The sequence below is a fragment of the Tupaia chinensis genome, unplaced genomic scaffold (assembly GCF_000334495.1).
Source record: "Tupaia chinensis unplaced genomic scaffold, TupChi_1.0 Scaffold145659_1, whole genome shotgun sequence".
Taxonomy (NCBI): Eukaryota; Metazoa; Chordata; class Mammalia; order Scandentia; family Tupaiidae; genus Tupaia; species Tupaia belangeri.
This window is the reverse complement of record NW_006205516.1, coordinates 1,838,815-1,852,909: the sequence shown is the minus strand read 5'-3', so window position 1 is coordinate 1,852,909 and position 14,095 is coordinate 1,838,815. Positions and strand designations below refer to the sequence as shown.

At 36.7% G+C, this 14,095-nt stretch overlaps 1 protein-coding gene and 1 non-coding gene across 2 annotated transcripts in view; both read left to right on the top strand.

Annotated features, from left to right (window-relative positions):
* Positions 1–14,095, top strand: part of WDR44 (WD repeat domain 44) — a 146,875-nt gene that overhangs the window by 38,185 nt on the left and 94,595 nt on the right. Inside the window, exons 2-3 of the mRNA XM_006168268.3 lie at positions 5,622–5,655; positions 12,250–12,324. Coding sequence (XP_006168330.1) covers positions 5,622–5,655; positions 12,250–12,324 — 109 coding nt within the window. The remainder of the gene's footprint in view (positions 1–5,621; positions 5,656–12,249; positions 12,325–14,095) is intronic.
* Positions 11,665–11,722, top strand: MIR1277 (microRNA mir-1277). Its single transcript, NR_130589.1, has one exon. It is a non-coding gene; the product is annotated as a microRNA mir-1277 (primary transcript).

Sequence of the window (14,095 nt, the reverse complement as noted above, 5' to 3'; positions counted from 1 at the left end):
AGAAAGGTATCTAATGTAGTTTTTGTATAGAGTTGGTATTCCATAAATGTTTGCTGAATAAAGGGATTGATTTTATGTTATGTACAAGTGGGTTTTGTTTTGTTTTGTTTTGGTTTTTTTTTGAGAGGTTTTTGCTATAGGGTGCGTGCGCTCGCCAGCCAGACAGAGAGAGACATGGAGACAGAAAGCGAGAAATCAACCCCCCCGGGGGGATGGTCACGCCACAATCCTTTCTCCTCCATTCTCCTCTCGGGATCTTGGGCACGCACGCACACGCGCCCGACGTGAGTTCTAAGCCACCGGGTCCGGGACGCAAACCACGGTTGACTACGTGGGAGTCCAGCGACATAGCCATTACGCTAACTGCTGATTCCCGAAGTGGTTTTTGTTTTTAATCAAACTAAGTTTTGATTATACATAAAGGGTTCCTATACCAATATCATTAACTAGTTTGGCATATAAAGAACATGCTAGTAGGACTCTGCTTCTCTTGGTTTTTGCCTCTAAATATGACTTTAAAGAAAAGTCAGTCTCTTGAAACCTCTTTCTCTTTCTGTAAAAAGACACTGTGTGATTATATGGTGTTGAAGTTGCCTTTCAACCCAAAGTTGTATCGCCTGTGATCATTGTATTTAACAAAAATGTTTAGGAATAGCATATTAATTATTTTTTTTTCTTTTTTTAGAGGTTTTCACTATAGGGTGCGTGCGCTCACCAGACAGACAGAGAGAGACATAGAGACAGAAAGCGAGAAATCACCCCCCCCGGGGGGGGGATGGTCACGCCACAATCCCTTCTCCTCCATTCTCCTCTCGGGATCTTGGGCATGCACACACACGCGCCCGGCGTGAGTTTTAAGCCACCGGGTCCAGGATGCGAACCGCGGTCGACTACGTGGGAGTCCAGCGACATAGCCATTACACTAACTGCTGGTTCCCTGGCATATTAGTTATTTAAAACTGTTAATTATTGTGTAACATTTAAGTATAATAAGTGGGCATAAGGGTATGTCTCCATGCTTTGAAGAAAATATCAGACTGTTCCTATTTAGGGAAAAAAGAAAAGTGGGAAAAGGGGTGAAAGTAATTGGAAAAAAGTTATCTTTTAAAAATTATTTTATTGGCCCAGTTGTGATGAAATAGGCAAGAGGATGCTACTGTGCAATGGCTGGGGGTGCATGGCTGGCCAGGGTTTGATACCTTGTCCAACCTAGACAGGCCAGGCGTGGTGGGGTGTGCTTGTGGTCCTGGCTAATTGTGAATCTGGGACAGGAAGGATGGCAACATGGAAAGACCTTGTCAAAAATACCCATCCCTTCTAAATGCGTGTGTGTGCACTTGTGCACTCTCTTTCACTAACACATAGGGTCGTCATAGTAGTGCATGCTGAATGCTGCTGTTTGCTAGGTTGACACAACATGGGAAGCCAAGTTTGATTCCCACCCCACCCTCAAAAGCTGGACATGGTGATGCTTGCTTGTAGTCCCAGCTACTGGGGAGGCTAAGGCAGGATGATCTTGAGCTTACAGCCAGCATGGGCAACATAGTAAGACACTATCTGAAAGAACTGGGCATGGTGCATGTACCTGTGGCCCCAGCTACTTGGGAGGCTGAGGCAGAAGAATTGACACATGGCAAGATCCTGTCTAAAAAATGTCACACACAGGGCCAGCATATGGCCTAGTGGTTAAGGTGCTACACTCCCACATAGCCCAACTGAGGTTCAAGTCCTGGACCTGGAGGCTTGAAAAACACTCCAGGTGCATGTGCCCAAAATCCCAGTAGGAAAGTGGAGGCAAAAGGATTACGGTGTTGCCATCCTTCCACGGGTGTTTCTCACTTTCCCTCTCAGCATCTCTCTCTGTCCCTCTCAGGTGAGTGCATATGCCCTATGTCAAAAAACCTTTTTTTAAAAAATCATACACATAACCTGCACAAGCCCATGGGCACACACACATTGTTATATCCAGAATATTCAATGTTTAAGAATAGAGTTTTGCTACAGTAGAAAAATGAGATGAGAATAAAAATGGGTATTTCTCTTTAAAAACAATGTAAATGTTTAATGCATATGAAAATTTTCATTTAAAAAAGAAATCAAAGAAGTATACATTAATACAACAATGAGAGTCTTTGTCAAATTGGTAAAAATGTTAAAATAACATTATTGGCAGAGGTATTAAGAAATAAGCATTTGTAGAGCAATGGGAGTATAAATTAGTATGACTTTTAGAAGACAATTTGAAAGTATCTCAAACTTCTGAAAAGTTTGTGTATTTTATTTTATTTATTCATTTATTTAATTTGATCAGAGAGACACACAGAAAGAGAAAGGGAAAGTGAGAAAGCAACCCACCATGTCCGGGACTTGAACCATGTTCAGCCACGTGGGAGTGTCCAGCACCTTAACCACCACACCACCTGCTGGTCCCCAAAGTTTGTGTATTTTTGTCTTGCAATTCTACTTCTAAAGATTTTTATTTAATAAAATTAATCATGGAGGTTCACAATTTTTGATTTATAAGGATATGGTTTCAGTACTATGTTACATTGTCAGTTGTACTGTGAGTATATGTGTATATATATACACACACACAGACACATATGTCCGTATGTGTGTATGTATGTATGTATGTATGTATCCAGGAAGAAACATATACTCATCTCCAGGTGGTAAGATGTGAGGATCACTTTAATTTTCTTCTCTACTTGTTTATGTTCCCACATTTTCTATGCACAATACTTTTCAATCTAAAATATATACATTTAAAAAAAGATGGGTTTGTCTTGATTAAGTATGAAAGAATTTCCCTTCTTATCTCCATTAAACGCCTTCTTGCTTTTTTTTCCAAACAGGTCTCCAGGAAAAGTTGGGCTTTCAACATTTAAATTAAGTTGTGTATTTTGAAAGTTATACTTAAGACATTTTGTATTCTTTTTATTCATGTTTCATTTTTATATAATTCTTCACTTTTGCATTCCTATTTTTTGCTCAGTAATATTGTCATTATATCCCACTCCATATAATTAGGTACTCTAGAAATACCTAAGTAAATATGCTGTAAGGAAAGGGCTGTACAGGAATATCAACAAACAGAACTATTTGTGTCAAGTAGAGTACTATTGACCCTTGAACAACAAGGGGGTTAAGGGCACGCATTCCACCCCCCTATACACACACACACACACATACATACACACATAAACAGTTGAATATCCATGTATAACTTCTGATTTCCCCAGAAGTTATTATCTACTAATAGCCTATTATTGACCAAAAACCTTACTGATAACATAGGCAATTAACATATATTTCATGTGTTATAGGTATTATATACTGTATTCTTACAATAAAGTAAGCTATAGAAAAGAAAACATTATTAAAATATTAAAGAACAGAAAATGCATTTATAGTATTTATTGAAAAATATCTCCTTGGAGGGCCAGCTGGTTGTGTGGTGGTTAAGGCAGCTGGATCCTACATGGCTGACTGTATGATTTCAGTCCTAGACCTGGTGACTTGAAAACACATGGCTGCATGTGCATGTGTGTCCAAGATCTCGAGAAGAGAATGGAGGAGAAGGGACTGCAGCATGGCCATGCTCCCTAGGGATGCTTTCTCACTTTCCTTCTCTTATTTTCTCCCCATCACCTCTAGTGAGCACATGTGCCTTATATATAGCAAATTATTGTTATTTTTATAAATTTTTTTTAAAATTTCTTTATTATTAATATTTCTTTTAATTTGCTACAGGGCTCAGGTGCTCACCAGAGAGAAACACAGAGAACGGGAAAATGGGAAAGCAAATCACCAGGTCTGGGGTTGAAACCACGCCGGCCATGTAGAAGTCCAACACCTTAACCACCATGCCACCTGCTGGCCTCATAACAAATTATTATTTTTAAAAATTATTTTATTTAAATGGTGCAATGGCTGGGGGTGCATGGCTGGCCAGGGTTTGATACCTTGTCCAACCTAGACAGGCCAGGCGTGGTGGGGTGTGCTTGTGGTCCTGGCTAATTGTGAATCTGGGACAGGAAGGATGGCAACATGGAAAGACCTTGTCAAAAATACCCATCCCTTCTAAATGCGTGTGTGTGCACTTGTGCACTCTCTTTCACTAACACATAGGGTCGTCATAGTAGTGCATGCTGAATGCTGCTGTTTGCTAGGTTGACACAACATGGGAAGCCAAGTTTGATTCCCACCCCACCCTCAAAAGCTGGACATGGTGATGCTTGCTTGTAGTCCCAGCTACTGGGGAGGCTAAGGCAGGATGATCTTGAGCTTACAGCCAGCATGGGCAACATAGTAAGACACTATCTGAAAGAACTGGGCATGGTGCATGTACCTGTGGCCCCAGCTACTTGGGAGGCTGAGGCAGAAGAATTGACACATGGCAAGATCCTGTCTAAAAAATGTCACACACAGGGCCAGCATATGGCCTAGTGGTTAAGGTGCTACACTCCCACATAGCCCAACTGAGGTTCAAGTCCTGGACCTGGAGGCTTGAAAAACACTCCAGGTGCATGTGCCCAAAATCCCAGTAGGAAAGTGGAGGCAAAAGGATTACGGTGTTGCCATCCTTCCACGGGTGTTTCTCACTTTCCCTCTCAGCATCTCTCTCTGTCCCTCTCAGGTGAGTGCATATGCCCTATGTCAAAAAACCTTTTTTTAAAAAATCATACACATAACCTGCACAAGCCCATGGGCACACACACATTGTTATATCCAGAATATTCAATGTTTAAGAATAGAGTTTTGCTACAGTAGAAAAATGAGCTGAGAATAAAAATGGGTATTTCTCTTTAAAAACAATGTAAATGTTTAATGCATATGAAAATTTTCATTTAAAAAAGAAATCAAAGAAGTATACATTAAAACAACAATGAGAGTCTTTGTCAAATTGGTAAAAATGTTAAAATAACATTATTGGCAGAGGTATTAAGAAATAAGCATTTGTAGAGCAATGGGAGTATAAATTAGTATGACTTTTAGAAGACAATTTGAAAGTATCTCAAACTTCTGAAAAGTTTGTGTATTTTATTTTATTTATTCATTTATTTAATTTGATCAGAGAGACACACAGAAAGAGAAAGGGAAAGTGAGAAAGCAACCCACCATGTCCGGGACTTGAACCATGTTCAGCCACGTGGGAGTGTCCAGCACCTTAACCACCACACCACCTGCTGGTCCCCAAAGTTTGTGTATTTTTGTCTTGCAATTCTACTTCTAAAGATTTTTATTTAAGAAAATTAATCATGGAGGTTCACAATTTTTGATTTATAAGGATATGGTTTCAGTACTATGTTACATTGTCAGTTGTACTGTGAGTATATGTGTATATATATACACACACACAGACACATATGTACGTATGTGTGTATGTATGTATGTATGTATGTATCCAGGAAGAAACATATACTCATCTCCAGGTGGTAAGATGTGAGGATCACTTTAATTTTCTTCTCTACTTGTTTATGTTCCCACATTTTCTATGCACAATACTTTTCAATCTAAAATATATACATTTAAAAAAAGATGGGTTTGTCTTGATTAAGTATGAAAGAATTTCCCTTCTTATCTCCATTAAACGCCTTCTTGCTTTTTTTTCCAAACAGGTCTCCAGGAAAAGTTGGGCTTTCAACATTTAAAGTAAGTTGTGTATTTTGAAAGTTATACTTAAGACATTTTGTATTCTTTTTATTCATGTTTCATTTTTATATAATTCTTCACTTTTGCATTCCTATTTTTTGCTCAGTAATATTGTCATTATATCCCACTCCATATAATTAGGTACTCTAGAAATACCTAAGTAAATATGCTGTAAGGAAAGGGCTGTACAGGAATATCAACAAACAGAACTATTTGTGTCAAGTAGAGTACTATTGACCCTTGAACAACAAGGGGGTTAAGGGCACGCATTCCACCCCCCTATACACACACACACACACATACATACACACATAAACAGTTGAATATCCATGTATAACTTCTGATTTCCCCAGAAGTTATTATCTACTAATAGCCTATTATTGACCAAAAACCTTACTGATAACATAGGCAATTAACATATATTTCATGTGTTATAGGTATTATATACTGTATTCTTACAATAAAGTAAGCTATAGAAAAGAAAACATTATTAAAATATTAAAGAACAGAAAATGCATTTATAGTATTTATTGAAAAATATCTCCTTGGAGGGCCAGCTGGTTGTGTGGTGGTTAAGGCAGCTGGATCCTACATGGCTGACTGTATGATTTCAGTCCTAGACCTGGTGACTTGAAAACACATGGCTGCATGTGCATGCATGCCCAAAATCCCAAGAGGAGAGCAGAGGACAAATGATTGTGCTATGGCCATGCTCCCTAGGGATGCTTTCTCACTTTCCTTCTCTTATTTTCTCACCATCACCTCTAGTGAGCACATGTGCCTTATATATAGCAAATTATTGTTATTTTTATAAATTTTTTTTAAAATTTCTTTATTATTAATATTTCTTTTAATTTGCTACAGGGCTCAGGTGCTCACCAGAGAGAAACACAGAGAACGGGAAAATGGGAAAGCAACTCACACCAGGTCTGGGGTTGAAACCACGCCGGCCATGTAGAAGTCCAACACCTTAACCACCATGCCACCTGCTGGCCTCATAACAAATTATTATTTTTAAAAATTATTTTATTTAACCTTATTTATTTATTTATTTATTTAAATTTGACCAGAGAGGGACAGAGAGGGAAAATGAGAAAGCAAGACTTTTTAAAAAATTATTTTATTTAGGGGACCAGCAGGTGCCATGGTGGTTAAGGTGCTGGACACTCCCACATGGACAACCATGGTTCGAGTCCTGGACCTGGTGGCTTGCCTTTCTCACTTTTCCTCTTTCTCTCTGTGTCTCTCTCTGGTCAAATTTTAAAATATGAATGAATAAATAAAATTTTAAAAATATTTTATTTAACCTTATTTATTTATTTATTTATTTAGATTTGACCAGAGAGGGACAGAGAGTGGGAGGTAGTGAGAAAGCAAGCCACCAGGGCCAGGCCCTGAACTGCAGTTGGCCATGTGGGAGTCCAGCACACTTAACCACTGCACCACCTGCTGGCCCCACAAATTTTTTAGAATTTGGCTTTATATCTGGACCCATGTAATTCAAATCTATGTTATTCAAGGGTCAGCTGTATACATCTTACAGTATATATATTTGTGTGTGTGTACATATGTATATATAATCTTGAACATGCTCTATTTTTTTTTCTGTTCCGGTATATGTACCTACTTTCTGGTTATATACGTTAGGTACCAGTCTCTTTGATAACTTCTGTTATATTTATATGAATACTGTTCAACAGTGGAAATGAATGAACTAGTTATACACAATAACATGGATGAGTTTCAGCACCAGGGTGTTGGGGAGGGGAAGGCATAGAAAAATTATACAGTAAGGTAAGTTTCTATTTATATAAAGTTCAAATGCATGCCAAATTAAAGAATATATGTTTAGAAAAAGATAATTTAGGTATAAAATCATTATAAAACTAAAGAATGGTAAAGAAATAGTAAACACAAATTTTAGGATGCCAGCCTTCTGGGGGGATGGGCGAGAATATAATGGAAATGGAGAAAGATACACAAGAGATTTGAAAGCTAATAGTAATAATAATTTTTTCTTAAATGCTTAAGAAAGGTTATATCAATTCTTTGTTCCTTTTATTTTATAAAAATTATATTTACTTAGTATTTAATAAAAATAAAGTAACACATGTAGGCTGCTAAAATTTGCTATAAAAAGTACATATGTGGTTGAAAATGTACCTTTTCTCCCTAGTTCTAATTCTCCATTTCCCAGGCTGCATGTCCAGAGGCAATTGCTCGTTTATTCTTATGGGTTTTAAAAGCCACTTAACTCAAAGATATTTTTAGGTTATAAAAAATAGGTTTGGGGAATTTACCCCAGTAATTACAGATTGTCCTTAAGTTGAGTAAAATTAGATAGTAAATGTGCATATTTAGTAAAAAATATGAAGTTGGAAATTGTTCTTTTTTTATTCTTTATTTTGAAATAATTATAGATTCATAGGAAGCTGTCAAGATAGTACAGAGAGGTTCTATGTATCCTTCACTAAGATTTTCCAGTAGTTACATCTTAATTATAGCATAATATCAGAACCAGGAATATGACTTTGACACAATGCAAGTATATAGTTCTACATCATTTTATCACATATGTATGTTTGTGTAACTACCTCCACAATCAAAATGCAGATCTATTTTGACATCACAAAGATCTCCCTTGTGCTATCCCTTTATAGTCTTACTTATCACCTCGCCACACCATTCCTAAATCTGTTTTCCATCACTATAATTTTATCATTTTCAGAGCGTTCCATAAATGGAATCATATAGTATGTGATCTTTTAATTTTGGCTGAAAGGATTACAATCCATCAAAGTTGCTGTGTCCAACAGTGGTTTGTTCCTTTTCATTGCTAAGTACTATTCTGTGGTTATCAAAGGCTATTGAGTGCATGTTATGTATAACAAAGTCAATTTTTATATTTCTCACAGCTGTACTGCCCAAGGTGTAGTTTTTTGTTTTATTTTGTTTTTGTAGTTGTAGGGCGGGGGCAATAAACTAGAGAATTAAGAAAAACTGGTGGAAGAAAGTTTGAAGGAAAGAGACAAGTTCAGGGAAAACTGCTAAAGAGACAGTTACAATGTCAACATGTAAGACTAACAAGTGGAATAGCATTGAAAGGGATGGATGGCTGTAACAGCGATTTAAGAGTTGTTTCCTTTTTAAAAATTTCCTCAGCAAAAAAGAGTAGAAGTCACATTTCTAAATTTAAAAATTGCCTTATTTCACTTTAATCACTGTTAAATAGCTTCCCTTCTTACTACTAAAAACTAGAAGTTACCTGAGGAGATTTTTTCTTTTTCTATATAATTAATGTTTTTAGGTTAATGTTCTTTAGTAGATAATGAAGATTTCTATGAATCTAGACCACTTTTGTTGGGTATGCTTATTAAAATTGAAAAGCTCAAATTTTATAACCAAAAACTATGAGAGAGGTACAGACAGTAGCTGTCTAATATCCAACACAGATGGATGAAATATAATTGTAGTATGAATTAATAGAAATTTAATGATCTGCCATACTTTTTAAGCAAGTATGTCTCCTTAAGAAGTGGACTGATAGTGGGAACGCTGGAATTTTAGCAAGTAATGCATTTTTGTAGTGGAGTTAATAAATGAGGACTGTTGCAGTTATAGCTTAAATTGGTGGTGGTGTTTGTAGGCACATGCTTGGCTTCCAGTGATTTATCCCCAGAGACTAATTGAGGTGTTACAACAAGGACCTGGGCCTTATACACTGGGAGAGAGTCATTGTTTACTATATATACTAAGTCAGGTTTTACTAAGAAATCTGATTAAATTCTATGGACATCAGGTCCTCTGGTAGGTGCCATATCACTCCTTTTAACTTGTGACTTAATAGCAGTTTACTTTATAGGAGTTGCTATATTTCAAAAGTTCAAAGTCTAAGAGAGTTTTGTTAAAGCCAAATAAAATAGAAGTCTAATCACTGCTTTGCCGTTTTGGTCAGTGTGAGATAGTTAATCTTTGATATTTGTAAGTATGTAATTAAAATAAACTGAAGTTGGTTTAGGAATTGTTAATGTGTATTTTTGCTTAGCTTAATATAGGGAAAATATCCATGGAATTAAGTTGTACAGTGCTTCTGATTTTCCTACTAATGAACAGTTATTGGAGGATAATTGGGTAAAGATATTTAATTGGTAGGATGGTTAAAGATGTTTCTCAAATGCATTAATTGTCCCCATTCCTCTTGTCAAAATTATCATACTGGGGGACCAGCAGTTAGCATAATGGCTATGTTGCTGGACTCCCATGTAGTTGACTGCAGTTCGCGTCCCAGACCCGGTGGCTTAAACTCACGCCGGGCGCATGTACGTGCGTGCCCAAGATCCCAAGAGGAGAATGGAGGAGAAGGGATTGCAGTGTGACCATCCCCTCTAGGGGGTGATTTCTCGCTTTCTGTCTCTCTGTCTCTCTCTCTCTGTCTGTCTGGCGAGCACACACACCCTATAGCAAAAACCTCTTCAAAAAAAAAAAAAAGATTATCATACTGGGACCAGTAGGTGGCATAGTGGTTAAGGCGCTGGACTCCTACACAGCTAACCCGGTTTGAGTACCAGACCTGGCGGCCTAAAATTCACACTGAGTGCATGTGCATGTACGCCCCAGATCCCAAGAGAATGAAGGAGAAGGGATTGCAGCATGGCTGTCTCCAGGGGGTGGGGGGGAGGGAATTTCTCACTTTCTGTCTTTTTTTCTCCAGTAACCCCATGTGCCCTATAGTAAAAAATCTCCCCAAAACAAAAATGATTATCATAATAATTGATTTTTTTCTTTAGTTTAAAACCAGGATTTGATTAAAGGATATATGTAAACTTAAGATATATGTATTAACTGAAGAAAAACCAGAGCACATATTATTCAGCATTCATTCAAAAAACAATTGCTTAGTGCCAAGCACTGTTTTAGATAGTCAGTAAATAGTGGTAGACAGAACAAAAAAGTTCCCTGCTCTCCCAGAGCTTACATTTTAGTGGGGTAGGGACAAAAATTAAGTTAGTAATAAAGTCATTTCAAATGTTGATCAGTACAAATGAACAAAAATAATAGAATAGAAAAGCAAGTCAGGGTGGACAAAGCTATTTTAAGATGATCTAGAAAGGCTTTTCTGATGAAGTAACACTTGAGCTATGACCCTAATGGCAAGGAACCATTCATTTGACTGGAGTAATTGTGGGGGAATGGTAGGAGAGGAGATAAGAAAAAGAAGATATTCAAAGAGGTAGGCAGGATCTATGTTATGTTAGGCCCTCATAGTCTTCAGATGAGTTGGAATTCTACCTAATACTTAAGACTGCAAAATAATTTTTCTCTAAAAGATTCTCTGTGATTGATAGTATTTCTGAAATGCTGGGTAGAAATTTAATGAAACAACTCTTCGTGTCAAAGATCTATAGAATGTCTGGACCAGAGATAGTATAGAGGTTAAGGTGCCTGGATCTCACATGACTGACTGGTTTGAAGCCTGGACCCAACAGCTTGAAGATCATTCCAAGCACATGTGTGCATGCCCAAAACCCTGAGAGAAGACTGGAGGAGACAGGATTGTGGCATGGCCATCCTCCCTGGGGCAGGGGAGGGGGAGTTATTTTTCACTTTTTCTTTCTCTGTCTCTCCAGTGAGTGTATGCGCCTTGTGGTAAAACCTAAAAAAAAAATAAGCATTGTAATTCTCTGGAGTAATGTATTCGGTAGCCTATCATCATCATATCCTAATACTGTATAAGTGCCATCTAAATACTTAAGTACATCCATATATGTCAAAAATGAATATAGAAACCCTCTTCTAATAATGTTGTGTGACGTACACTGAGAATTACGGATTCTTTCTCAGTATCAATAGTAGCATTTAATTTGCTATAATTCTATAAATATAGAAAAAATTTAAGATAGAAAAGAATGTCATGTTAAGATTTGCAGATTTATAACTGTTTTATTTTACCCTAGTTTTTTTCCACAGCAGAAATGCATTATCTGTTTCTAATCTCTCTAACCTCCCAAGTATATATATATATGTACGTATTTTTATAAAAATGTATACGTAGATATATATGTATTTTTGGTGGGTATAAATTTTTCCTCTGTTGCTAGTTTGGGGACATCATCTAACTTTTGGTTAAATATTGATTCTAAAGCATAGAATTTTAAGAAAACTGTTCTGAATGTGGTTTTCTGTGTTATATATTTTTATATTTATTATGCATATTTATGGAGCAATATGTTGGGAGGGAAACAATTCTGATTTAACCCGTTGTTTAAGTCCTTAATACTTTGCAGCTACAAAGGTTCTTAGAATGTGTTATCTTCTCTTACAATTTATAATGTTAAAAAGTTAGGCAGCTTTTCACATTTAAAGTAATTGTGGTATTGCAGTAGAAAAATTAAAAATTACTCATTGGTAACCTATGGAATTTACATTGTCCCAGTTGGCATAAAATCTGTCAATATCGGTGTACAGACATCTAAGCCCTTTGTAAACCTATAGCATTTATTTATGTTATATTTTCTCATTTGTATCCTCTTTAATGACATTCTTTTTAAAGAAAGAATGTCATTAATTTCTATTTTTTTCTTCTTTTTTAAACAGGAAACAGAGAACACTGCATACAAAACTGGAAATGAATCTCCTGTACAAGAACTGAAACAAGATGTATCTAAAAAGGTTGGAAAGATATAGTGCCAATATTAATTTATAGCAGACATCATATTTATGTGGTATATTTAAAACAGAGCATTTTCTGTTTCTTCTAATGTAGTGCTCTGTACATGGTTGATGTTGAGTTAATATTTCTTGAATCTGTCCAATTTGTGATTGAAGACACAATCGGGATTTTTAGGGATCATTTTCATATTCTGATTAATTGGTAATTTACCCTTGAAATAGTATTTTGTAAAGTATTTTTTTATACTTGTATTTTTATTAGAACTAGCCAGCTCCTTAATCTCCATGCCACCTGCTGGCCTGTGTTCCTTTCCTCTTTAAATAATTTTTTTTAGGATAAATTACAAATGGATAACTATAGTTAAACAAAAAGGGATTTTTAAGGAGTTTAGAAGCTGAAAAACTAATGAGAAAACACTATGGAACAGTAGAGTGAGGCTTAAGATCAGGTATCCTTTTTTTTTTCCCAAGAGATTTTTGCTATAGGGCACACATGCTTGCCAGAGAGACAGAGAGAGAAAGTGAAAAACTAGCCCCTAGGGGGAATGGTCACAATGCAGTCTCTTCTCTCAGGATTTTGTGCATGCACACATACACAAACCTGGTGTGAGTTTCAAGCTGCCAGGTCTAGGACTCGAACTGCTGTTGACCATGTGGGAGTCTAGTGTCCTAACTATTATGCAACCTGCTTGCTCCTAGGTATTACTTATTAAGTTCTAGCTTTCTCAGATGAATGTAGTATCAAGCATTAGTGATAAAGATTGAGGGAATGTACCCTGATCCAGGACACTATCACTCATCTCAAGTAGCTTACATTTTAGTAGAGGGAATTAGATAAACACAAAACTAAATGTAAACAGTGTTCAAATAAACTTATACACCATTTTAAGAGTACAAAGGGAGATTTCACTTCCTACTTCGAGGTATGAATGGGGAAGATTTCATGGAGGGAGTGGCATCTGAACTGATTCTTGATGAAGGATAAGACTTTGACAGGCAGACATGGGAGAGGAAAGTTATTACCAAAGGCATGAAGATGAGGAACGTGCAGAATGCTTGAAGAATGAGTCTAGATACCAAAGTTAAGGACAGAGTATAGGGATGCCTTATGTCATATTAAAGTGTCTGGTTTTTATTTTATGATCACTGGGAAAACACTGAGTTTCTTGAAGCAAACCGTGCTTTTACAATTTTATTATCTCTATACTGGTCTTGGTTCTCAAAGTCTTTCCCTTTTTTACTTCCTAAAACCCCCTAAAAATTGACAGGATTAGACACCATAAAAAGGCATCATGGGAGCTTATCAAGAGCCAGAAAACGTGGACCATACTATCTAGGAACGCATTATCCTGGGATGGAGAATATGTACAGCCAGCCCATATACTGCTTTGTATTTATATTATAGTTCATACTAGAATGAACAGTAAGAATGATGTAGGTTCAGAGGAGAGAGAGATTGTTCTCAGATTGGAGATTATTAAAGACAACGATTTCCAACAGAATTTTGACCCCTCTTATTACATGGGTCTTTCCATTATGCATAGTGATTATTTAATACTTTTATCTTCACCTCATGCTCACTGTGCCCACTTGTGTACCCCTCACTTTTCAGCAGATATAACCTTGTTTCCTACTGCACCATAGACATTAGAGGCCAAGAAGTTTAAACCAATTCCTTTTCATCATTTCTTACTTTCCTTACCTGAAATTTGTTTTCATCCCTTATGTTTTTTTTCATGTATCCATTCCTGAGAATTTAGTATTCTTCACC